This window comes from Panthera tigris, chromosome E1 (assembly GCF_018350195.1).
Source record: "Panthera tigris isolate Pti1 chromosome E1, P.tigris_Pti1_mat1.1, whole genome shotgun sequence".
NCBI lineage: Eukaryota > Metazoa > Chordata > Mammalia > Carnivora > Felidae > Panthera > Panthera tigris.
The window spans coordinates 38088097-38114215 of NC_056673.1; the positions used below are offsets into that span (position 1 = coordinate 38088097).

The following is a 26119-nucleotide window of genomic DNA, read 5'->3' on the forward strand; positions in this document are numbered from 1 at the left end:
AGCAGATGGTCTCTAAATATTTTTCTTTTTACTTTTGTTTTGAATGAGTGACCTGGGGATCTGAATATTATTAACCATATCTGGAAGTGTGTGTGCATATGTGTGTATTTGTATGGATGGAGTATAACAATGAGTCTCATTTTAAAAAGTATATTCCTATGTTGACTACACTCAAATAAAAAAAATTTTCAAGTATATTCCTCATATGATAATTTGAAAAGAAGATAAAGGGAAGGGGAAATGAAGAAATCTGAGCCTTTAAAAGGGCATAACAAAGTAGGATTTAAATAAATTTAACACGCAGGAGCATCTGGATGGCTCAGCTGGTTAAGTGTCCGACTCTTGATTTTGGCTCAGGACATGATCCCATGATTCATGAGACTGAGCCTAGGGTTGGGCTCCGTGCTGACAGCACGGAACCTGCTTGGGATTCTCTCTCTGCCTCTCCCAAAATAAATAAATAGACATTAAAAAAATTTTTAAATAAAATAAATTTAACATGCAAGATAATGGTGAATCATACAGATTTCTAGGACCCTTTCATCTGATTGCTTTTGGAGAAAGAAGTTCTACTTTATTCTTACATATGCTGGTAGAGCCAGCACCTGCAGCATTACAACAAGCCTTATAACAGTCTAGGTCACGCAGAAGATGATCTAAGATCATGGCAGACTGCGCAATAATGTCCTAAAAGACCCACCCCCCCAAAAAAAAGTCCTATTAAAAAATCACACAAGATGTTCAACCTTGGGGTTTAGAAATCTACTTCTCATACTTGAGAAACTCATCTTATTTCCCTCATCCTTTATGATTTTTTGGGGGGGAGGAAGGAAGAAGAAAGGAAGCTCCTTCTTTGAGTCATGGGCACTGAATACCTGCCTTCAGCTCTGGTGACTATGCTGGGCAGAGACACTGAACCCCCTACTTCCTCTCAATGTTTTCTTTCTCCTGCCCCAAAGCCTTCAGCTGGTTACCCCCCTATTTCATTCACAGGGAGTCTGGAGCACAAGAGAGATATGGTTGACAGGTTTTGAAGTGGTTCTGGCGCCAACATTTGAAATATACCACCAACACTGACATATAGTTGACCAGCTATTCTAGGGTCATTCTTGTGTCCCTGATAGGCTGAAATGGCGGGGGGGGAGAAACTGACCAGCTAGACTGCACAGCAACTGTGGCAGCATTCGTACTAAAGCAAACAACTTCACAGACACAAATCAGGGATGATACCACTCACACCTCGATTTCAGTGAACATTTGACATGTCTGAGTGTGGGTAGGGGGGCCTTCAGGCTCAATTTTGGGATTCACCATTCCATTCTTTACTAATAATGCATTTCTCTCTCCTTATTAAGTTAGTGGAGTTTGATGGAAGGAAAAATGTGCAGGGGAATATTGGGTATATCATGCGTATTATTATATATCACAAGGTATAACAGAAACCAAAAGGCAAAGTTTGTTTTCGTCAAAATAGTTTTAGCTCAATTTCTTCTCATAACATTTCTTATTTTTGTTATAGTTTCTCTTCAGGTTGGCAAAGATTCAGGCAGGGTCCCCTAATGATAAAATTTAGAATTAAAAAAATATTTATTGATAATGTCTTTTTAAAAAATGTTTGGTAACCCCAACTAATCATCCAAAATGCACACTGTAAACACAACAGCAAAAGAGTAACAATTGAGTGTGAGTAAGCAGACTATGAACAGGTGACAGACTGAGCAAGAGTGCAGGAGGGAGCAACAAAGAACGAAAGACAGGTGCACAAGTGTGCTACCGAGAGTGACAATTTGAGTGAGTAAGCACATTTGGACCACAGCGATTTCAGCGCAACCATTTAGGAAACCTCTGGGCCAAATACTTAAACACAGGAGGAGGAATGGATGAGCCTTCTTTGTGAGCATGCTCAGCATGTTGGCATGGGAACAAGGAAGCAGAGAAGCTCTGTAGTCATCTCACGATGGATGGCTATCATTTATAGGATGCAAAGAAATTTTCTTTCTGGTCCCTGGATATAACATATACTGTTTTTCTATGCTTTCCTTGACCCTGGAGGACTGCAGTTGCTGTTCCAAAATCACCAAAGAAACCCCTTAACAAAATGAAGAAACTGCAATAGCAATAACACTGGGTTTGCTGGAATGCCCCCTTCCCTCTACCTTGCTTATGATTTTCTTCTTGGCATGTCCAACAGGAATGGTTAAGTTTCACCAATCCACTTGATAAAGCCGGCATGGGCTTCAGTCCCCTGGTCACAGAACTAGAAGGTGGGGGTGAGGATGGGTGTGCATGTTATGTGTGCCTCGGGGATCTGGACGCTGCCCTCACTTTGTAACCCTTGCCCAGAACACTGGGGTTGCTTCCACTGGAGACTCCATTGTAACTCTAGAAGTGTCATTAAATACTCAGTTCACCAAGGTTGACCACCTCCATTGTCATAGGATGATGCAGCATCTGCAGAATCGCTGTCTGCTGCCCCCTACTGACGGGGGTGGAGTGACAGGTGCGAAGTAGGCGTGGACTTTAATATTGGGCAAATGGGTCTGAAACAAGACAGAAACATTACTAAGAGAGAGGGCTTAAACAGAAAGAGCAATGTTGCTTTTCAGAAAAAACGTTGAGGGGCTGAGTGAACATGAAAGCAAGGCAGAGGCTAAGTACCAGTCGGTCAGGATGTTGAGAGGCCTGGGTTCCGCTTTGTAGTATCCCATGTTATTCTAAATGACTAAACAGCTCACATAACCTTGGTACCCGTTTCCATAATAGTAAAACTGGGGAAAAACTTCATACTAATCTCTTAACCTGTCCCAAAGGGATTCCTACTTGGATTCCCAAAGTTGAAAGCAACTATATAAGCTTAAAATAATTTTTTCTGGGGCGCCTGGGTGGCTTAGTCGGTTAAGCGTCAGACTTCGGCTCAGGTCATGATCTTGTGGTTTGTGAGTTCTAGCCCCATGTCAGGCTATGTGCTGACAGTTCAGAGCCTGGCGCCTGCTTCTGATTCTGTGTCTCCCTCACTCTCTCTGCCCCTCCCTTACTCATACTCCATCTCTGTCTCTCAAAAATAAACATTAAAAAAATTTTTTTAAATAATTTTTTCTAAGTCATTGCTTCAAAGTTGATGGATGTTTCTTCTGATAAAACCTCACTATCGTCTTTTAACAAAACGCTTCCAGTTTTTACTACATAAATAGTTTCTGAATTGCTACCATGTTCAAGATACTGTGCTAGTTAACATAAGAGGGATACAAAGATGGTCAACATGGAGATCCTGCTCCTAAGGAACTTAACAGTCTAGACATAAATAGCTAAATTAAACTACAAAAATGCTAAATGATGATTTGAAGAATAGACAAAAAAAGTCTTGAGAACTCAGAGATGGAAGAGATTTTGGACAGCCAGGCAGGTCTAGGAACCCTACTGTAGGGAGGCCATAGAAGAGGCTCTGGTTGGTCTGTGGCTCTCTCCTTGTGGTGTAGAAGGAATATGGCTGCCAAGGCCTCCCCATTGAGGTTATGCTCTCAGTCCTCTAGGTCTGAAGGGAGAGGAGGAACTAAGGCCAACTGGATCTTAAGATGAGGTTTGGTCTCCTTTATGTACTCAGATGCCATATGGCCAACATGGATGTTTTTAGACATTGGCTGTAAGGGCCTACCTAAGCACAGTGCCCTTCCCACAGCAGGTGTGAAACAGATGTTTCAATAAATGTCTGTTGAGCTGAATAATCTAACATATAGATTCATCCAGCCTTTTATAACCTCCTTGTTAGCAACTTGTCTTCCAGTCATTTGGCTATGCATGGGTCTCTTTATTATGGAGGATGGGGCTAAAAGAAAAGGTGAAAAAAAAACCTCTTAAATCCATTTGTTGTCTTAAAAAATAAGAACACCAGAAAAAGGGTTTGATGTGAAAGAAAAATACAAATTAAATTCTTAAATCCCATCTAACTAAATATTTTCTTTATGTTATTCCTTTCTTTCCTGACTGTGGCACGTGTTTTTGACTCTACGTTATTGAGCCCTGGACATTATTGGAGAAACTATGCTGGGAGGAGACCTACTTTTTTATCCCTCAGTGGCTATTTTCCTACTAAATTTCCATCTAGAACAAAAGGTAAAAACTATCTATCCTTGCATTTGCTCTCCATTTTTTCCTCTTTGCTAAATGTCCAAGTAAATATAAAAATCACAGAAATCTAAATCTAGAACAAAAACAGAAAAGGAAATAAAGGAGGAAAAAAAAAAAGAAACAAAAGAAGGAAAGGGTGCGGAGAGCACTAGAGCTGGAGAGTGTGCAGCCATCTTTACCCTGAGTCTCTTGATCCCAGCCCGTGTGATTTGCTGGCAGTCATAGAGTTCTATCCGCTCAAGGCTGTGACAACTCTTCAAGTGCTCCAGGGAAGCATCTGTGATTAGTGGGCAGTTGTCCAGTTCAATCACCTCCAGCTGGTCATGGGCACAGGCTCCATTCCCCAGGTGACGAATTCCATCGTCTGTGATCAGCTCACAGTGAGACAGACTCTGCGGCCAAATAGAGCAAGGAAGGTCACTGAAACATCTCATGGTGTTTTTCTAGCCATTGGCCTGTGCACAGTCGGGAAGGAAACCTTCTGGGTTGGATTTTGATGTATATGGAGCCATCACTAGATCCATGTGGTAAAATGAGAGCAAACTAGAGCTGCTGGGGTTCTCCTTTGCACAATCAATGACTGACATTTCTATGTGTGATTCTAAATACACTGTGTGAATGCATGCAACGACTGTGAAATAGTTCATAAACAAAATAACATACGCACCCCCATACACAAATGAACACTTTTCTACAGGGGCAAAGGGGCCTCAAGCTTTTCTTGAATAAAATTTTCTGCAATTTGGACTAAACACTGAATATCTGATACAGGGGAATGCCCAAGCAGCTAATTAACTGAAGATGATTCTTACACCTGTTAGGTGTGGTCATCTCTTCACATAAGTCTCTTTACCAGTTTTCCTTAAATTCCTGGTTCCTCCATGTGAAACTCAGAACGCTTTATCCCAATTTTGGATAGTAATATGGCACGAAGTACACACAAAAATGAGCCTGGACACAAACTACAAGCAGAATGCTTTCCCACAGTATTACTGGAAACAGTAGCACAGAACACCCCTAGTAAAGCCTTGATTGGTTCTGTTTTACAGGACCTATTAGTCTCAAGTGAAGCAAATTGAATTTGGGGCCATTTTGTCCCCTGGATCTCTGAAATTTAGCCATCATTCAGGCTGAAGTATAATTCACGTGGGAGGGAGATTTCATACTCTTCATGTCACTTTTCAATCTCTAAGTACTGATAACATAATCCTTTGGTCCTCTGTAAGTTGGCAATTTGGAGAAATATGCTTTCCCAAAATGGTAGCCAGACACCAAGAGTAAAGTAAGAGTTGGGTTTTGATTGAATCCAGTGAACACAAAACTTTCAAAAAGTCAAACTCACCAATACTTGAAGTCGAGGACAGTGTATAGAAAGTTGGATTAATGTGCTATCTGTTATCTGAAAGAAACACAGAAGTTTATTATAGGTATAATTCCAAAAAAGCCTCATGGCTGTACCTCATTCTTGAGTACACTTGTATTCTAGACTGATACCCCGCCCCCCCCTTTTTAAAGTAGGCTCCATGCCTAATGTGGGGCTTGAACTTGTGACCCTGAGATTAAGAGTCGCATGCTCTACTGACTGAGCCAGCCAGGTGCCCCTAGACTGATACCCTGATATTAATCATCAAATAACAGAACCTAAGGTTGAAATCCCATCAGCTACCTGAACCTGTTCTTTGAGAATCTATCCAGGCAGGTTTGAACACATCTAGTCATCTCTAATTTTCATCTTTGACTATTCAAAGAATAGTCTATTGAAAATCCTTTGTTTCTGAAATGAATGAAAATCTGTCCCCTTGTAGTTTGTATCCATTGGACTTGGTTCTACCTCCTTAGAACAACCACAAAAAAGAATCAGAAGACACTGCTCCATAAAAAAATTTAATGTGGGAATATCCTCAAATTTTTAAGAATATATATTTGGCTTATATTTTATAAGTCATGCCATTAACTCTGAATTGATAAACTGGGTGTCAGGTATTTTCCCAAAGGTGGCAGAAGGGGGCTGCGGGACTCTGGGTTAGCTATGAACATTCAAGAAGCAGAACTCTTGAAGGAAGAACAGTCTTTTATAGTTATCTTAGGCTGGAAAGTAAATTAGTGCTTCTTTTCAAATGTCCCTCCAACTCTGAAATGATGATGATGATGATAACATACAGAGCTTCACAGGGGTTAAGAAATGGTGGGCGGTGAAAGGTTGGGGAGGGCAGGCATGTGCACATCACTCAGAAGGAGCAACACTGGGGAGGACACATGGGACACTCAGGCAAGTGCAAAAGATAGATGGATGTGAACAAGTTTTAGTTTAGTAAGAATAGCTGCTATAACAAGTATTTAAAAAAAAACTGACTTCTATAGTTACTGGAGTCTCTTTCCTTTATTTTTACTATAAAAAAATTTATTACTCTATCTTCTTTTTAGGAGTAGAAGTGCCCCTTCAAAATTTCTCCCCAATCAATTGATAATCTCAAAGCTTTAAAAACTGGTAATAAAAGAAATTGTTCGTAAGGCAGTATCTGGTCAGTCTGTCTGCCCAACGGGTAGAGTCAGATTTCCAGGGCTAATGATGTAAGGGCTCCAGGGTCTCATTAAGCTTCTTTTTTTTGTTTAAAAAAAAAAAAAAAAAAAAAAAGGCAGTGCTATATTGCCAATGTGATGGGGGCTTTAATTATTTACTAGAATTACAACCCTGTAGGTCTAAGGAAACATTTTAACATCTTTATGGCCTGAACACTTGGGCCTTCTTTCTTTCCACTGGTAACTATATTGATGGCATGTATTTTTCTAGTTCTTTACCATATATACCACAGTACCTCTGCCTGGTATGCCTAGAGGACACCACAATAAATGGAGAGTCAGCAATGCTGCAGGCACTCCATGACATTAGGGTAAGGAACTGAAAGTTCTGCTGTGCACATATTATGTAAGTTTCTATCATACTGTATTTCTGAGTAAAAATCCACATTCTTACCTGAACACACTCTTCCAGGTCCATCTTTTCGAGCTCATGGCAATTCTATAAAATACAAAACCAAACTTTATAGCTCAAACATTTAAAACATGGGAAAATTTAAGGCCAGAAGTAGTATTAAATACACCGACAAAATCTTAACTTTCAGAGTTATTCCTATAACAACCTCCCATAACTCAGAGGTGTCATTCTAATGACACTTTCTGCCTTATTCCATTAATTACACATTTTAAAAGGCCTCAATCACAGTGAAATTTCTTAATTATTCTACATTTAAAGTATCTAACACCTTACAAGTCCACGGGAATAAATTCCCTGAACATTAATACCAAGCTAGTACAGAGCCTTCCAACCATAAATAATTTGATGAAAATTATTTTCTTTGGAAGACTGAAAGGTAAGCTTTATGTCCCAATTTAGTTATGCCATATGTTGCCCCCGACCAATTAATGTTCCATCAATCTGCCTGAAAGCAAAGGTCCTTCCCCATGTTCCATTATACTGGTTAAAGACAATATAATTTTAAATGCTATTATTATACATACAGTGATTTATAAACCATTCCAAGGATTAACATATTCTGGAGAACACAAAAAATCTTAAGCCACCTCCATTTAAAATTGGGCTTATCCATTTCTTTCAACAACACTCTCACCCACCAGTCGCATACCCAAGTAACCAAGAATTTCTTTCATGAAGCATGAGAAAGTCCCTGCTTAGTTTACCATCTAATGAAAATGTGACAAATCAAGTCTCATGAAGGAGCATCATGTCCTCCAACGCACGTCTGTATTTCCAGAGCAGTTTGTATTCCACAGGCCTATAGCTGCAGCATGAGAATGCTCAGGAACACCAGCCACAGAGAAGTTCCCTCACATCCCACACCCTCAATTCTGCTGCCTTTCTACTTCTCCCTCATTGTTCACTCCTCTGAAAGAAAAATCCCAAACCAAACCCACAGAACCTGGAGAAAATACTTACCCTAGCCAGAGTGGTAAAGCCTACATCTGTTAATTGAGAACACCTTGCCACTTCTAATATTCTGTTATAAAAAAAAAAAAAAAAAAAGTGAAAGTCAAGCCCTTGTTCCCTGAAAACTGGGTTTATTAAAAACAGCAAGAATTTAAGAAAACAACCTCCTATTCCCTAGGCACTGCATACTATAGTGACATTAACAGCTAAGCAAGTCTGTATACAGATCTTGCCATTCATTTTCATGGAGTCATCATAAAGTGGTCCTGTAAATACAATTCAGGGTGATGCAATCAGAAGAATATAATAGAAGCTTGTAGTTAATGCCAAAATGCATGAAAAATGCATTTAAAAGCCTTCTTGATGGCATACTGCTTACCCCCAGAGGGCAGCCTGCTCCTAGAAAACAAAGGAAATGGAGATAAATACTCTGTTTCAATTAATCTGTTGCTCAAGTAAATTATTCTCTTTCCCTATTTTACATGTAGGTTCACTCAGATTTAAATAGCTTTTAAAAATTCTATGAAGGGACTGGTTAATTACAGGCCTGTACCAAGTATGAAATTCCATACTTATGAAAAAATACCCTTAAGCTTCTTGCCTCCTCCCACAGGCTCCCGGGGAGGCCCAGAGGAGAGGGAAACTGAGCTGGCAGACAACTCTCCTACTCAGGAACTGCTAAACACCAACCTAAATGCCAACCACAGGACTGGGGAATCAAAAGTAGCTCCTTTCTGTGAAAACTTTGGTGGTGTCTGTGTGACAGTACCAAAGAATATTTTTATGTCTGCTCACAAATTACTTACTACGTAAGTTGAAACAAATAAAGCCACAGTATAAGAAATCATTATCAAAAATCAGTAAGAAATGAATGCTATATATATCTAATGGGAAAACATGATCTGACTGAACTTTTGATTATCATATTTGGGAGCTTTTCTATTCGAACAATAAAATAAGCCATGAAGTAATAAGGAGCTGAACAGTCCTCTCTTCAAATGAGAAAAAGGTAAAGTGTAAGATTTTTAGGGAGAAGTTTGGCTACCTCCTTAGCTCCAGGCCTCTGACATAATTAATTCTGACCAAGTCTATGATCTATCAAGGAATTTTGATAATCTAGGCAAATTTTCTTTCAATAATGATGGTCAGGCTCCTGGCCAGGTGACTACAAAAAGCTTTAATGAAGTTATATTGGTTTACAATGATTATTATATGTAAGACAAGAAGTTTTCTGGGTTCTGGAGCCAGGCTGCCTGGGTTTGAATCTTGCTCTTGAACTCACTAGCTGTGAGACCTTGAACAGGTTATCTGACCTCTCTGGGCTTCAGTTTTCTCATCTATATTATGGAGACAGTAACAGTGCTAATATGGTATTCTGTGGATTAAATGAATTAATATTTGTAAATCCCTTACAACAATGGTCAACATGTCTAACATATAAGTAAAATAAAAGTTTTGTTTTAAAAACAAAACAGGTATATGGGGATAATCCCTATTTATTATGAAACAGTGTGTTGTGGGCTTTTACAAAATCAATATGCGTTTGAAACCATGTGTATGCTAACAGCATTCTTAGTAAATATTCAGCCAATCCTATATTTTGGCAGAAAGGAGGAACCATAGAGAAATAAGCTTTGCTCTAAAAGATCCTGAGCACAAAGGAAGTTTTCCTGTAGGGCTTTTTTAAAAAATACTTTCTTCTATGTACCGGGCATCATTACCACAATACAAATAACCACAGGGGTAGGGCTTTAAAAACTTTCTTCAGAAATGAATTATATGAAAGTTTAGTAAGACAAGTAATGAAATAAAATGTTATTTTTTTTTTCTAGTCTAGATAGCAAGAAGTAGGAAATGGGGACTATTACCCTTTGGTTTAGGCCAATTACATGTAATCGAATGAGGTACAAAGCAAGTAGCTGGGCATCTAAAAGGGTAGCCTTGTAGTGTCTACCTTAAAAATCTCAAAGTTCCAAAGAAATAAATTTGGGTGAAGAAGGCCTTTGTTCCTTTCCCATGATTTTTTGAGCTAAACAAGAAATGTTTACCTAAGCCGTGGACAGTTCTGACCTAGAGCATTCAGGATGGCATCTGTGATGTTGGAGCAGCCGGAGGCACAGAGGGACTGTAACTTATGGCACCCTCTGCATATAGTAATGAGACCTTCATCTGTGATTTGCTAAAAAAATAAATAAATAAATAAATAAGAGCAAAAAAATCCCATAGATATTAGTTATTTAGCAGAAGAAAAGGAAAAAAATGTTACCTCTGAAAATAAGCACCAAAAAGAAATAAAATAGAGCTTAATATTAATTAGGTAGTAGACCTAAAAGAAAATGAATACACTTTGTTTCTCCTTCTCAGTTCCTTTTGATTTAGTTTGTGAGAGAATCTGTGCTCATTTTTTTCATTTTAATTTATTTTAAGTAGGCTCCATGCCCAATGTGGGGCTTGAACTCACGACCCCGCGATCAAGAATTATATGCTCTATTGACTGAGCCAGCTAGGCGCCCCAGTGCTCATTTTTGGTGTAAAAGGAGGAAGCTATAATGGGATTCTTGTAACCCAACGGGATTGGGAACAGCATGAGGTACATCGTGGGGTAGATTCAATTACATGACTTTAAAACCTAGAAAACAGGCAAGCACAGCAGTATAAATGTATTCATAAGTTCAAAATTGACACTGATATTAAGTTACTGAAAAAATAAAACAACCTATGGATGACAGTTGCAACTTCATATCAACCACAGATCCATTTATTTATTTATTTTAGTTGTATAATATAAAGAATATACTCATTTATGGAGATAAACAGCTGTGATCAACCAAATGTAATTTTGTGTGTTTTAAATTATTCTAAAATAAAAAGGACACAGCAAGATGTTACACTAAAAAAAAAAAAGATGCCATATATAAACATCTTAACATGTAGGATATGATTAGCACTTCAATTTGTCCTGTTAGTTTCACAAATTTTGTATAAGCCTCAGAATAAAGCTCTCCTGTCATCTCTGTTCAGTCAGTGTCCTTAGGTTGCCAGGACAACTGAAAAAAAAAATCAAGCTTTAAATATTCACTGCTTAAATCCGTATATTCTCAATATTGCATAATTGAAACAAGATACGGATAAAAAATGGATGCTAAGGCAGATATAAGATTTATCTGGAGGATAAATTAATGAAGATCAACACATGTGGAAGTAACTTTCATACAAGTGTGATGTGTGTTATTACTAAACAAGGATAATTGAAATGTAAAGGGGAAACAGCAATCGATAAACATGCATATTTACCAGGCCACTGAGAACTTGTGTCATATAATATTAGGAAAGTTTTATAGGGCTGTGCTGCCTTTTCCTTCTTAATGTTTTAAAATCTATAAGGGATTACTGAGGAAGAAAGTTGAGGAAAGTCCTATGTACCAATACTTCAAATTTTAGAAAGAATAAAATTTACTAAACTTTTATGTTTTCAAATTAGTCCAGAAAAAGAGAATGGCTAAAGAATGTACTTTGGTCACTTCGACAGTTTTGGGCAGACACATGAAGTCTTAGGAATGAGAATCATTTCATCACATTCTACGGAAGGGATGACTTATGCCCTAAGATCTGGGTGAAGGGAAAGAGTAAACTAAACTGATGACAGAACTGGTTCTTTAGGCTCACCACCTGCACTTTCTGTCTGCTGAAAGGATAAAGGAAGTGAAACTAAAACAGCGAATGGTAGGTAGGGTATGTATTTATATGGTTGTGTGAATGTGTGTGTAACATATATCCACACAAATATCTATGGAGTGTATCTCTGTGTATCTGTGTGTACAAACAGAATCTGAAGATGCCTAAGAACAGTTTCTTCCTATCACCGTAAGGTGATGGTTTCATGTTTACAACAGTTGTATAAGCTCTTCCTGTCAGGCCAAATATTTTGGTTTCATAAATGAAATTAGGCAAATTCTGATAGTAACTATGACAGTCAGAATTAAAAGGAAGGGGTGATCAGAATTAAAAGGAATGTCATTCCTTTAACTCAGTCTTCAAGAGCCTCCTGAGCAGATCATTATCAGAACCATCCCTTAAGGGCTTGAAAGGGGAGGTTGCTTCACTTGCACAAAATATGGCCCTTTATGTGTCACCTTTAAACAACCACTATGCTCTCAAGTTTCAGGTAATCAAACAAGAGAAGGGTATAATGAGAAGAAGTTTTAGTAAAAACAAGGAAAGCCCTCATCAACTCTTTTTCATTGCAACCAGAGGCTCTCATTCCAAGGCAACACATATATGTAATTTTCCAGGCAAGAGAGAAAAGCTAAATGTGTACTGTCAATGTTGTAGGAACCTGAGTGGTTTCGGCAAATTCTCTGAGCAAAATGCAGGGGTTTGGGGCCAGACACAAAAAAAGCTGATAGTCTAAACAAGCCAAATGTGAACTACAAATACTACTTGGAAATTAAAAATTTAAAGAGTACATTTTGCTTGTCATTTGTTCGGATCAGTGGTTCCCAATAGTTATGACCCAATGATAGATGTTAATTGATCTGACTGCAATTCATTTACCAAAAATATTTTAAGTACTGAAGTTTGTGAATAATTCACTTTGAAAAGAAAAAAAGAAAAGGGGTGGAGTTACAGTTAGCTTATTTGGAAGTCTGCAAGAGCTACCTTCTATATTATCTCTGTTAAAACCCTCAGGAGTGACTATTGTTAAACATGCAAAGAATCATCTGTGTGTGTACAGTGTCCCCAGGATTGAAGTAGAATAACCACTGGTCTTGATGACTAAAGCTCTTACAATATTACTGATAGGAATTACTAATACAAAAGAATTGTGGGAAGGACTGCTTACTAAACAAGTCTGCAAGTTCAAAGTCACCAGTTCAGGACAGTGTGCACCTATGTACTTGAGAGCTTCGTCTTCTAGCTAGAAAGATTAAAAAGAGAAAATATGATTACTAACATTGTTTCAAGGGATAAAGATTTAGGAATGTATACATTCATTAATACATTCTAAATACAGCCAACCAAATTTCAAAGGAACAATGAATCAGAAACAATGACCTGTGATCACAGAAAGGTGGACTTCATATCATTAGTATGGTTATCAGTATTTTTCATCAGTTCCAACCACATCAAATTCATATGATCACCAAATCAAGGAAAAGATAAAATAAACACTGCCTAATGTTTATGGATTTTTCTTCTGATAAATTAAATATGCCTCACAGCATTCTGTTCAGGGATTATGAAGCTAAAATAATTTTCACACTTCTATGCTTCCTATATAAAGTTTTTTAAAAACAAACTTTTTGGGAGCAGGAGCTGAGAAAGGAATCCGGTTTATCTGCTGCTGGAAGATCAGTGCCATGTGTACAGTGCTGAGAACAGATGGCAAGTAATTGATTATAATGTATAATGGTGCATTCCAATCAATATTTTCCAGGATTCCATAAATAACCAGAAGCTCAAGCTGTTGTTTTAAGGCAGTCTCACTTTCAAAGCTCTGTTTCAAACAATGGAACTCGTCCCATCATGGTCAAAGAGTAAGGGCACTTTTAACGGCATCCAAGGTATGGTTTCAGTAAGCATTAGTAAAATAATTTCTTAAGAGCCTAGCCCTACTTTGTCAATCACTTCTAAACTCACTTTTGATTATTTCCTTCCAGACACTGCCATGTCAATTCCTTATTTTTTTTCCACAGTAAAATATGAAGATAGCAAAAATTTTTAATGACAAAATATGTTGGGATTTGTAATGTGACTGGCAGGAAGTAAACATCAACACTGTAAAATGTAGGTTCTGTATATTTGGCACATTTAACCTGGTAGTTAAACAACCAGCGAAATTGCTAAGGCTGGCTTCCTTGCCTCTCCAGTTTAAGGTCTCAGACAATGAATGACAACATGGCAAGTTTCCTTTTCAGATTAAGTTGCAAGAGACCCTTCTTGCCTGAGGTGGATGCGTGGTGTGATTTTTTTCTCCTCATCTTGCCTCCCCTCATAAATTTCTTTGGTCAGATGTTAACTCTTAGGTTTTTTTTACTCTAAGGAAAACATTTTAGTATTTGGTAAGTATGTATCTTTGGCCAATAATATACAACTACATGTTCCTCAAGCCAATATCTTTGGACTGCCTACGAAGTCCATGGTTCTTCTAACATTCACAAGCACTACATGGAGTATTACCTGTGTGCAGCCTTTTAAGAATAAGGCCTTGAGACCCCCACAGCCTCTCACTAGTGCTTGGATGCCATCCTTGGTTACTTGGTCACACCAGGAAATGTTTAATTGCTCCAACAGTGGACATCCCTCACTTAGGACAAAACAAAATGAAACAAACATATGACTAAACCCAATTCCAAAGGTACCAAAGTCTCATTTTATTGGCTATTTAGTCAGGGGAATGGCTACAGTCCCATGTTCTCCCCTAAGAATATATTTACTTAACATAGATTTAGAATATAGTCAACCAACAACAACAACAACAACAACAACAACAAAAACAACAAAGCATATTTATCAACACTTGTGGTGTTCACGTGGGACTATATCACTACAGGGGCTCTCTTAAATCCAGCTAAACTAGTAAGCACAAAGCACAATATTGTTTTTCAGATATGTTAGACTGTTATGGAGGTTTATCCTTTCCAAACATATTCTTTTTGCACTTATCACATCTTTAAAAGATCTGGAAAGTAAATGGGAATTAAGTGACCTGTTCAAGTTAACAAAGTAATTAGTGAAGAGTTTAGATTCAGATTCTTTATCAAATAATTCTATTACTTATCAAAGTAATAATGAGGACATTTACATTTTTATGTAAAAAATACAAAAGATCTATAAATTTTCCTTATCTGTGAAGTATCTGGAGTACTGCTTCCACAGGCTGAATTTAGGATATATTGTGTTCGATCTCTGCCTTATATCAAATATTAGTTTCGTCTTTCATTTCTCACTTGAACTATGGAAGAATCTCAAGTTCTAGGACATTCTTAGGAAAATGCTGCTTTAATTGTTTTATAAAACGAAGGCAGAGGATCTTGGTTCAAGTTCATTCTTCAGCATTAAATAGTGTGACTTCAGGCAAGTCACTTTAGGAAACCGGCCTGAACTCCTCTTAATCTAAGATCAGCCATAGCCCCTCCTATGTTCTCCTCAAATGGATGCACTCACTTCTATAACAGAACTTATCATACTGTTTATTTTTTCTCCCACTAGGCTCTGAGCAGCTTAAGGGCAGCAACGATACCTTATTTACTTACATCTTATGGTTAAATCACAGTACCTGGCATTAAAAAATGTTTTAAGACTTTCTTAACTATAAAGTGTCTGTCCTATCTGCCCCACAAGGTTTTGAAATAAATGAAATCATTTATGTGAAAATATTTTGTAAACTGTAAGTGTTGTTATATTATCCTATTTATCATCCTACATGGCAAATGGCCTTAAATGCATATATTCAATATTCATAAGGAAAAGTCTAGAGGAAGTCATATTTTTAGATTACTTACACTCAACTAAATCTACATTTCTTTTAATAGCTTAATTTTTACTATTCATGAACATAACCAATACATGGGGCTATAATTATTTATAACAGGCTGATAAAATAGTAAACTTACAAAGAGAATGAGCATTTCACCTTCCTTTTAAGGTACATTTTCTGTAATGTACTTTAAAAATACATTAACATTAAAACAAAACTTATCAAGCGCTTACTGTATGCCAGAAACTCTAAGCGCTTTATATATATTAGGTTGAACTACATGAGGCCGTCATTTTTATAAGACAAAAGTTGTTAAATACTGGCAACTTTACACGATTTGGCCTAATACTATCAAATAATAATAATACTGTTTAATCCTAACGGCACTATGAGATAGAAAGGAACAACTCAGGAGGGTTATATTTGTTTGAAGTACTTGGTTAATCACCTGGCTCCAGAGTGCTGCTTTAATCACTAAGCCACTAAGCTATAATGATATGTGGCATTTGGGGGGGGGGGGGGGGATCAAGCCCTCATAAAAATCAAATCATTCATGTAGAAGTTGTGCCAGTCTGTTCAGAAATCCTAGTTACCTCTAGTCATTTCACCTGGATGTGTCCTGTAATTTGGGCAAGTGATAAAACAAAAAATCTATTCTGAACTATAGTACATATCCATAAAACATAGTTTCCTTCAATTCCAACTTTAATTCAGTTATTTGAAATAAAAAATAAGTATATTTGTTCTGATTATTGGACATTCTTGGTAGAAGACATTTACCTCAGAGCCTTAAGAGACATGTTTGTTATTGATGTACAGGAAGCCAAGTCAAGGTGTCTGAGTTTGGAACAGAACTTGCTAAGGCTAGTACATGTACTGAAAAATGGAAAAAGGAGAAAATAATGAATAAACAAATAGGAACGCATCTTTAGTCAATCATGCACGATTCTCATTAAACATGTGTCTGTACATAAGAACTATAAAATTTCCATACCCCAAATAAAAGCAGCTGTAAATCCTGGGATCTTTCATGCTGAGGAAGAGGCAGGTGCCATTCGCAAAGAAGAAAGGCTGTGCTGTGTATGAGCGTTTGCATGAGGGGATCATGGTGCTTGATTCTCATTTGGAAATGTTTAACAGCAAACTACTCTGTGCTGATAAGAGACCTATATGCATTTTGCAAATACAGAAATACCAGAAAGCTAGCTAGTACTTGCTAGCAAGTGGTGCAACATGAAGACTGAAAGCTCTGTCTCTGCTCTTTCACTTAAATCTCTGCTTAAGATAACCTTTTACGTGGCAGTATGAAATGGTTGGATTTCTGCAACTGTAAAGGACCAGTATTGGGGTCAAACAAGCTAAGTTATGTAATATTATTACCTACTTGCCTTCATGATTTTTTTAAAAAGTAATCTCTTCCCTCAATGTGGGGCTTGACCTCATGACCCTCAGATCAAGAGTCACATGTTCCACTGACTGACCAGCCAGGTGCCCCTTTATGAATTTCTTTCCCCACCCCCCCTTTATGAATTTCTTAAAGGCTCTTTTTCCACAGTAGTCAAGTTCTCAGTTTAATTTTTCTAACTTCTTATGGAAAATTTCAAATATACACAAGAGTGAATACAGAATGCACTTGTACCATCGTTAAGCTTTGACATTTATTAACATTCTACTATTTCTATTTCATCTATTTTCCTCTGCTTTTTGCTTCAGTATTTTAAAGCAAATCCCAGGGGCGCCTGGGTGGCTCAGTCGGTTAAGCGTCTGACTTCGGCTCAGGTCATGATCTCACGGTCTGTGAGTTTGAGCCCCTCATCGGGCTCTGTGCTGACAGCTCAGAGCCTGGAGCCGTTTCAGATTCTGTGTCTCCCTCTCTCTTTGACCCTTCCCTGTTCATGCTGTCTCTCTCTGTCTCAAAAATAAATAAACGTTAAAAAAAATTAAAAAATTAAAGCAAATCCCAGACATACTATTTCACCTATAAATATTTCAGGACATCTTTCTAACGGATAATGACTTTAATTCCTTAATATCTGATAACCTGACTGTCCAAGTTTCCCTAATTGTCTTATAAATGCCTTCGTCAACGTGACCTGTTCAAATTAGGACCCAAATAAGAGTTGTACATTCTATTTGGCAGATATGTGTCTTAGGTCTTTGTATGGACCTATGTTTCCATTTTTTCCGGGTAGATGCCTAGGATTAGCATTGCTAGGTCCTACACTATGTTTATGTTTGACTTTTTAAGAAACCACCACACTATTTTCCAAAGTGGCTGTACTATTTTACATTCCTACCAGCAATGCATGAATGCCCCAGTTTCTCCACATCTTTGCCAATACTTGGCATTCTCTTTTTCATTATAGTCATGTTAGGGGGTATGGATTGTAATCCCACTGTGGTTTTATTGTGCAATTGTGCAACAAACACCCTTTCTTGTGCTTATTAGCCATTCATCTCTTTCCTTGGTGAAAATCTACCCAAGTGTTTAGCCCAATCTTTAACTGGATTGCCTATTATTGATTGTAAGAGTTCTCTGTATACTTTTAATACAGGTGTTTAATTTCTTTCAGTAATGTTTTGCTCTTTTCAAGCACTTCTTTTAGAATTATGTTATCTGTGAATAAACACGGTTTACTTCTTTCCTGTCAGTTTTCTTCCTCCCTCCCTCCCTCCTTCCTTCCTTCCTTCCTTCCTTCCTTCCTTCCTTTCTTTCTTTCTTTCTTTCTTTCTTTCTTTCTTTCTTTCTTTCTTTCTTGTTCTTCTTTCAAGCTTACTGCATTGGCTAGAATCTCCAACAGAATGTTGGCAGAAATGGTGACATGGAACATCTTTACCTTGGTCTTGACCTTAGGGTAAAGTCTTTCATCATTAAGTATGATGTTAGCAGCAGGTTTTTCATAGATGGTTTTGACCAGATTGAGTAAACTCCCTTCTATTTCTAGTTTGTTGAGAATTTTTTTATCACAAATAGGTGTTGGATTTGCCATGTATTTTTTTTCTGTATCCGATGATGTATTAATTATCTACTCTTACTTAACAATTTACTCCCCAAACTGAGCAGCTTAAAACAACATTTATTATCGCATGGTTTTTGTGGGTCAGGAATACAGGCACAGGCAGCTTTAGCAGGGTGCCTCTGACTCAGGATGTCTCACAGGCTGCAATTAAGGTCTTGGTCACAGTTGCATTCATCTCAAAGGTTAACTGGGTGCAAATTCCCTTCCAAGCTTATTTTAGGTGGCTGTTGGCAGACCTCAGCAGATCCAATTCCAAGCTCACTCATTTGGTTTTTGATAGGTTTCAGGTCCTTGCTGGCTGCTGGCCACACCTTAAGTTCCTTGCTACATGGACCTCTCCACAGAGCTACTCACAACAGGGCAGGCTGCTTCCTCCAGAGCCACAGCCCTGAGAGAAAGCAGAGCAAGACAGAATCACAGTCTTTGGTACTTAACCTCCAAAGTGACATCCAATCTCTTTTGCAATATTCTATTGTTAGAAATGAGTCACTAGGTCCAGTCCACGTTCATGGAGAAAGATTACATAAGGGTGTGAGTACTAGGAGTCAGGGGTTATTTGGGGGCCATGTTAGAGGCCACCACACACTGAGATGATCATGTAGTTCCTGTCCTTTATTCCAAGGGGCAGTAAATCTCACTAGCTGCCCGTTTTTATATGGCTCACAAGTCAAGAATGGTTTTGATGTTTTCAAAGGGTTGAAAAAAAATTTTTAAAGATCTTGTGACATGTGAAACTTACATGAAATTCAAATCTCATTGTACAGAAATAAAGCTTTATTGGAGCACACTTATGCTTAATTGTTTATGTATACTCTATGGCTGCCTTTGTAAAACATATTGGCAGGGTTGGGTGCTGTGACAGAGACTGTATGGCCAATGAAGCCCTAAAAATATTTACTTATCTGGCCCTGTTCAGAAAGTCTACTGACCTCTACTTTATTCTACTAATTATTATGAGATATTATATTTAATTGATTTTCAAATATTAAGCCACACTTGTATTTCTGGGATAAATCCTGCTTGGTTATGATTCCAAATCCTTTCTTATGTTGCGGGATTTAGTTTGCTAAAATTCTGTCAGGTATTTTTGTGGCTCTGTTTCTGAGAAAGAACAATTAGATTTCCTTTTATTGTGATGTCTTTGGTATCAGAAAAATACTGGCCTCATAAAATGAGTTATGAAATACTTCCTATTTCATTTTATGAATCAGTTTGAAAACTGCTATTTCTTCTGTAAATATTTTTTAATGTTTATTTTTTTATTTATTTTGGGGGGTGGAGGAAGGAGAAGGAGAGAAGGAGAGAGGGAGAGAGAATCCCAAGCAGTCTCCACGATTAGCATGGAACCCCACGTGGGGCTAGATCTCACCACTGTGAGACCATGACCTAAGCCGAAATCAAGAATCAGATGCTTAACCAAATGAGCCATCCAGGTGCCCCTCTTCTTTAAATATTTGATGGAATTCACCAGTGAAGACATCTGGGCCTGGGCTTTTCTTTATGGGATTCTTTTCAATTATTCACTGAACTTGTTACTGATCTATTCAGATTGTCTTAATCTGTCTTTCAGGTAAAATATTTAGTGCTCTCCTTGATAATCTAGGTCTTCTCTTTTATTTTCTTCGTCTGAGTCTGTCAATTTGGGGTTTTTTTCCTCCCAAGAAACCAGCTTTTGGTTTCAGTACTGTTTTTGTTTCCTATTTTGTTGATATCTAATTTTTTAAAAAGTAATCTCTGTACTCAACGTGGGGCTTGAACTCACCACCCCGAGGTCAAGAGTCACATGCTCTATCAACTGAGCCAGCGATGAACCCCTAGATCCTCTATTTTAAACCTTTCTTTTCTAACATAAGCATTTGAAACTACATTTTTCTCTAAAGTATTGCCTTTGGAATAGCCCACAAGTTTCAAACATTATGTTTTCATTATCACACAGCAAAACATATTTTCTAGTTTTCTTTGTAATCTATTCTTGGACCTATGTTACTTTTTTTTTTTTTTCCAATATATGAAATTTATTGTCAAATTGGTTTCCATACAACACCCAGTGCTCATCCCAAAAGGTGCCCTCCTCAATACCCATCACCCACCCTCCCCTCCCTCCCACTCCCCATCTACCCTCAGTTTGTTCTCAGTTTTTAAGAGTCTCTTATGCTTTGGCTCTCTCCCACTCTAACCTTTTTTTTTTTTTCCTTCCCCTCCCCCATGGACTTCTGTTAAGTTTCTCAGGATCCACATAAGAGTGAAAACATATGGTATCTGTCTTTCTCTGTATGGCTTATTTCACTTAGCATAACACTCTCCAGTTCCATCCACGTTGCTACAAAGGGCCATATTTCATTCTTTCTCATTGCCACGTAGTACTCCATTGTGTATATAAACCTAAATGTCCATCAACTGATGAATGGATAAAGAAATTGTGGACCCATGTTATTCTGAAGGATAATATTTAACTTTCAAAATTTCAAGAAATGTTACTCATTTCTACTTTAATTCTGTTGAGGACATGGCACTACACTCACTATGATTTCAATCCTAAATTCACTGAAAAAATTTTTATGGTCCATTATTTGGTGTGTCTCACTAAATATTCTAAGTGCACTTGAAAAGAACACTTACTCTGATGCTTTCTGGTATAGCATTCTGTTTAAGTGTCAATTAGGACAAGTTCATTGACACTGTTGCTCAAGTCTTCTAGAGCTTTACTGTTTTTTGGTCTACTTGATTTGTCATTTACTTTCTAGTATCTTTTCCATCTACACTTTTCCTGAAGTTTACATCATCTCATGTTACTAACCATTCCAAGTTTCCTGTGATTAGTGATTGTAATAGTATACCCTCTCTCATGCTTTTACTTCAATCTCCATATTATCTTTAAGTTTTTGCACAAATTCTTGAGCATGTTTGTACTTGCTATTTTTAAACCCTTTTTATTGGTCAATTTTATAACCTCTGTCATTTCTGGACCTGTTACTATTGACTGGTTTTTCTTCTGGTATCATTTCATGCTTTTTTGCATGTCTTGTAATTTTCATTGAATGCTGGAAATTCTGTATGCTGAGTGTCTAGGCTTTGTTGTCTTTATTTTTAAAGTTTATTTATTTTGAGAGAGACAGAGGGAGAGAGGGAGAGAGCATTCCAATGCAGGGCTTGATCTCACAACCATGAGATCATGACCTGAGCCAAAATCAAGGGCTGGACACTTAACCACTGAGCTACCCAGGCACCCCATGCTTTGTTGTCTTCTTTAAAGGAATGTCAACTTGGCAGGCAGCTAAATTAGGTATGGATCAATTTGACCCTGAATTTTTTCTTTTAACCTTTACTGGGACAGGTCCAGTCTAGCTTTACTACAAAGGCGTGACCTTTCTGAAGTCTCTATTAAATACCCCAAGGTATTCAATGAACATTCTTCATTTTGAACTTCTCTCAGCCTTACCTAAGCTCTGGCAATTTCTCAGTTTACAGTTTCCTGGTAATTGTTCCTTCCTTTTAGATGTTTTCTACCCAGCTTCGTGGGGTCTCAATACGTCCATTTATAGCTTACTATTCAGCCAGATCAATGTAGATTTCTGTAGCCTTTTTGAGTAGTTCTCCCATCTTAAGATAAAAATTCCAGCCACTTTTGTCTTCCTGAACTCTGATCTCTTATTCTTCAAATCAGCCAGAACCTTATTCTCCGTTTGGGTTCTTTCTCCTTATACCATCATCTGGAAAACACCACCAGGCAGAAAGCCAGGGTGGTCATAGGGCCCACCTAATTGCTCAGTCCTGTGCTGCATATTGTCCAACATCTGAAACTGGTTCTTTGATATGTTTTGTACAGTTTTACAGTTGTTTATGGCAGGAGGGCATTTATTGTCATGGCAGAAGCAGAAGTCTCCATTTTTGCTTTTTAAAGTTTGTGTCTTTTTTCTTATATATGATGCTTAAAATATTGTGTTTCTGAAGTCACTAGAAGCAGCAAAAATCTGAACTGGCCAGTGGTTATTTGATGATTTTAAGATATTAAGTTTTTTTATAGGAGTGATAAAATTAACATGCTTATGTTAAAAGCTTTTATCTTTTAGAAATATATGCTTACAGATTAAAATAATATGATGTCTAGGACTTTTTTCAAAGTAAGAAAAATTTGGGGATATAGATGACACAAGACTGACCATCAAGTGGTAATTTCTCAATTATCAATTTGAAGGTGGGTGATGTGTTCAGTACACTGTTTTGTCTACTTTGGTATATATTTAAAACTTTCATAAGAAATAAAAGTCAGAGCGCTGGAGTGGCTCAATCGGTTAAGCATTTATCTGACTCTTGATTTTGGCTCAGGTCATGATTGTACAGTTCACTTTGTGGGTTTGAGCCCTGCATTGGGCTCTGCATGGAGTGTAGAGCCTGCTTGGGATTCTCTCTCTGTCTGCCCCTCTCCACTGTGCTCTCTTTGTCTCTCTCTCAAAATAAATAAATAAAACTTAAAAAAAAAAAAAAAAAAAAAAAGAGGGGTGCCTGGGTGGCTCAATCAGTTAAGCATCCAACTTCAGCTCAGGTCATCTCACGGTTTGTGAGTTCAAGTGCCACTGTCGACACACAGACCATATGTCTCCCTCTTTCTCTGCCCCTCCCAGCTTGTGCACTCTCTCAAAAATAAATAAACATTAAAAAAAAAAAAAACCCAAAAAACTTATTGCTTCTTGGCCTTTAGGCTAAAATCAAGTGTAAAAAAAAAAAAAACACCTTAAAAAAAAGAAATCAAAAGTCAGTAGAAGTAATTTCTCTCTGTGTGGTTATAGCTCCAACTTGATATGATTGGGTTCATGTGTTTTATTTTGTTTTCAATTTTTAGGGACTGCTTTGATTTCTTTTTGACTTAATTCATATTTTAATTATGTATGTAAAACATTTACATAGCTATTAAAGGAAAACTACAAAACCTGATACTTCAGAGTCTTCCTTTCATCCCTGTCTGTGTTTATTCTCTTACCCACAGGTGACCATTTTTACTCATTTTTATAATCTTTAAATTGTTTCTTTTTGAAAATATAAGTAAACACGGGTATTTACTGGCTCTGCAAAAAGTATCTTATACAAACTCCTCTGCAGTTTGCTTCCTTAACTTAAACAGTATGTCCTAGAGATCATTCCAGAATACTATATACTCTCCTCATTCCTTTGATTTAACAGTCCTCTACTGATTGATATTTGGGTTCTTTCCCATATTTTGCTATTGAAAATAATGTAGTATTTGTTATTACAAACAGTAAAAATGAATAGCTTTGCACATAAATTGTACTACATTTTTGTCAGTTTATCTTTGGTACATAGAATCGATTCTTAGAAAATTATTCTTAGTGTAAATTATATGTCACTTTTATTTTTACCAAAGTAGCCAAAATTTCAATCTCTGAATATTAAGTATTCAAAAGAAAAAAATAAACAGGTAATTTATCTAAAGTAAACGGAGGGCTACTGGTATAAAGTCATGGTTGGGGGAGGAGTTAGATATGTTACTCATGTTAAAGGTCAAATCAATCCACAGAAATAACACTTGTTAGAATAACCACAGTAGAATAACCATAGTTTTTGTCTTTCAGACATTTTTTTTTAGTAAAAGTTAATAATGTTGTGACCTCAAAGAAAGTACTAAAATAAACAATCTGTACCCTCTGTTTCAATTCTAAAGATCCCATCTCTTTCATGAGGCCTTTCCGAACAGGAACATTCACTAAATAATCCTGGCCCCCTCCCTGTATAAACATGTTTCCTCAATGGCTTCACTTCATCTCATAACAGGCAACAATTTCCCTATATAATATTTAAATGTTATTTGATACATATCATCACCAATAGATAACCTGGGACTGAATTGGGCAGGGCAGGGCAGGGGCTGAATGTTTTTTATGTCTACCTTCCACATCTATTAGGTCTGTGACAGTAAGCTCTCAAGGATGAACAACTGTTTTATTCCATTTATACTGTACCTGACACAGACATAGCACATTTAAAGGATCATTTAACAAATGCTCTCAGTATCGATGATCACAAGTTGTTTCATACGTATTTAAGATTTTCTATCTTTTTACAGAATTATTGGTTTACTCTGCCTTTTGAATGAAAGCTACTAGTATCTTCTTGAAACATAAGTAGTCCTAGTAATTTCTAGTATTAGTATCCCTACTGCATACACACGGACTCCAATTTTTAAGTTTCACTTTAAATATCAAGATAGGATTTGGGTCAGATTCGAAAACTAGTTTCTTATGCCATTTCTATTTTAATGTTTTCTCCTTTCAAAATATCTTTCCTCTGTAAGGTCAAAATGAAATTTGCTAAATATATTTAATGGCCCACATTTAAAGCTAGCATAGGCAGGAAACAAGGGGCTATGATTCACCCCTCTAAAACATAAAATACTTACGCATCTGTAGTCTTCGTACACCCATTTAGATTCAGTACTTCAATGTTCCTACAATTTTGTGCAAAGGTCCTTTACAGGGAAGAAAGTTAAAGGTTTGAAACAAAATAGCCACAATTTTAAGCATTACAAAAAATAATAAAAGATATTATTGGTAATATTGGATGTTGATACAAAAGTAACTCACAATTATGAAAATAAATTCATTTTCAACCACAAACTTTTATTTTTATTTTTTTTTAACACGAAATTTATTGTCAAATTGGTTTCCATACAACACCCAGTGCTCATCCCAAAAGGTGCCCTCCTCAATACCCATCACCCACCCTCCCCTTCCTCTCACCCCCCATCTACCCTCAGTTTGTTCTCAGTTTTTAAGAGTCTCTTATGCTTTGGCTCTCTCCCTCTCTAACCTCTTTTTTTTTTTTTCTTCCCCTCCCCCATGGACTTCTGTTAAGTTTCTCAGGATCCACATAAGAGTGAAAACACATGTTATCTGTCTTTCTCTGTATGACTTATTTCACTTAGCATCACACTCTCCAGTTCCATCCATGTTGCTACAAAAGGCCATATTTCATTCTTTCTCATTGCCACGTAGTATTCCATTGTGTATATAAACCACAAATTCTTTATCCATTCGTCAGTTGATGGACATTTAGGCTCTTTCCACAATTTGGCTATTGTTGAGAGTGCTGCTATAAACACTGGGGTACAAGTGCCCCTATGCATCAGCACTCCTGTATCCCTTGGGTAAATTCCTAGCAGTGCTATTGCTGGGTCATAGGGTAGCTCTATTTTTAATTTTTTGAGAAACCTCCACACTGTTTTTCAGAGTGGCTGCACCAGTTTGCATTCCCACCAACAGTGCAGGAGGCTTCCCATTTCTCCACATCCTCTCCAGCATCTATAGTCTCCTGCTTTGTTCATTTTGGCCACTCTGACTGGCGTGAGGTGATATCTGAGTGTGGTTTTGATTTGTATTTCCCTGATGAGGAGCGACGCTGAGCATCTTTTCATGTGCCTGTTGGCCATCTGGATGTCTTCTTTAGAGAAGTGTCTATTCATGTTTTCTGCTCATTTCTTCACTGGATTATTTGTTTTTCGGGTAACCACAAACTTTTAAACATTGATCTTTTTGT

At 37.4% G+C, this 26119-nt stretch overlaps 1 protein-coding gene across 5 annotated transcripts in view; it reads right to left on the reverse strand.

Moving 5' to 3' along the window:
• Window positions 1–434: 434 nt before the first annotated feature.
• FBXL20 (F-box and leucine rich repeat protein 20) overlaps window positions 435–26119 on the reverse strand; it is a 95799-nt gene continuing 70114 nt past the window's right edge. For all 5 annotated transcript variants that reach the window (XM_007085775.2, XM_042967832.1, XM_042967834.1 and 2 more), the window contains 10 exons: window positions 24984–25052; window positions 16332–16427; window positions 14252–14378; window positions 12915–12989; window positions 10120–10250; window positions 8081–8141; window positions 7100–7144; window positions 5468–5524; window positions 4305–4517; window positions 435–2540 (listed from right to left, as the gene is read on the reverse strand). In XM_007085775.2, coding sequence (XP_007085837.1) covers window positions 2433–2540; window positions 4305–4517; window positions 5468–5524; window positions 7100–7144; window positions 8081–8141; window positions 10120–10250; window positions 12915–12989; window positions 14252–14378; window positions 16332–16427; window positions 24984–25052 — 982 coding nt within the window. In that variant the 3' untranslated portion in view covers window positions 435–2432. The remainder of the gene's footprint in view (window positions 2541–4304; window positions 4518–5467; window positions 5525–7099; window positions 7145–8080; window positions 8142–10119; window positions 10251–12914; window positions 12990–14251; window positions 14379–16331; window positions 16428–24983; window positions 25053–26119) is intronic.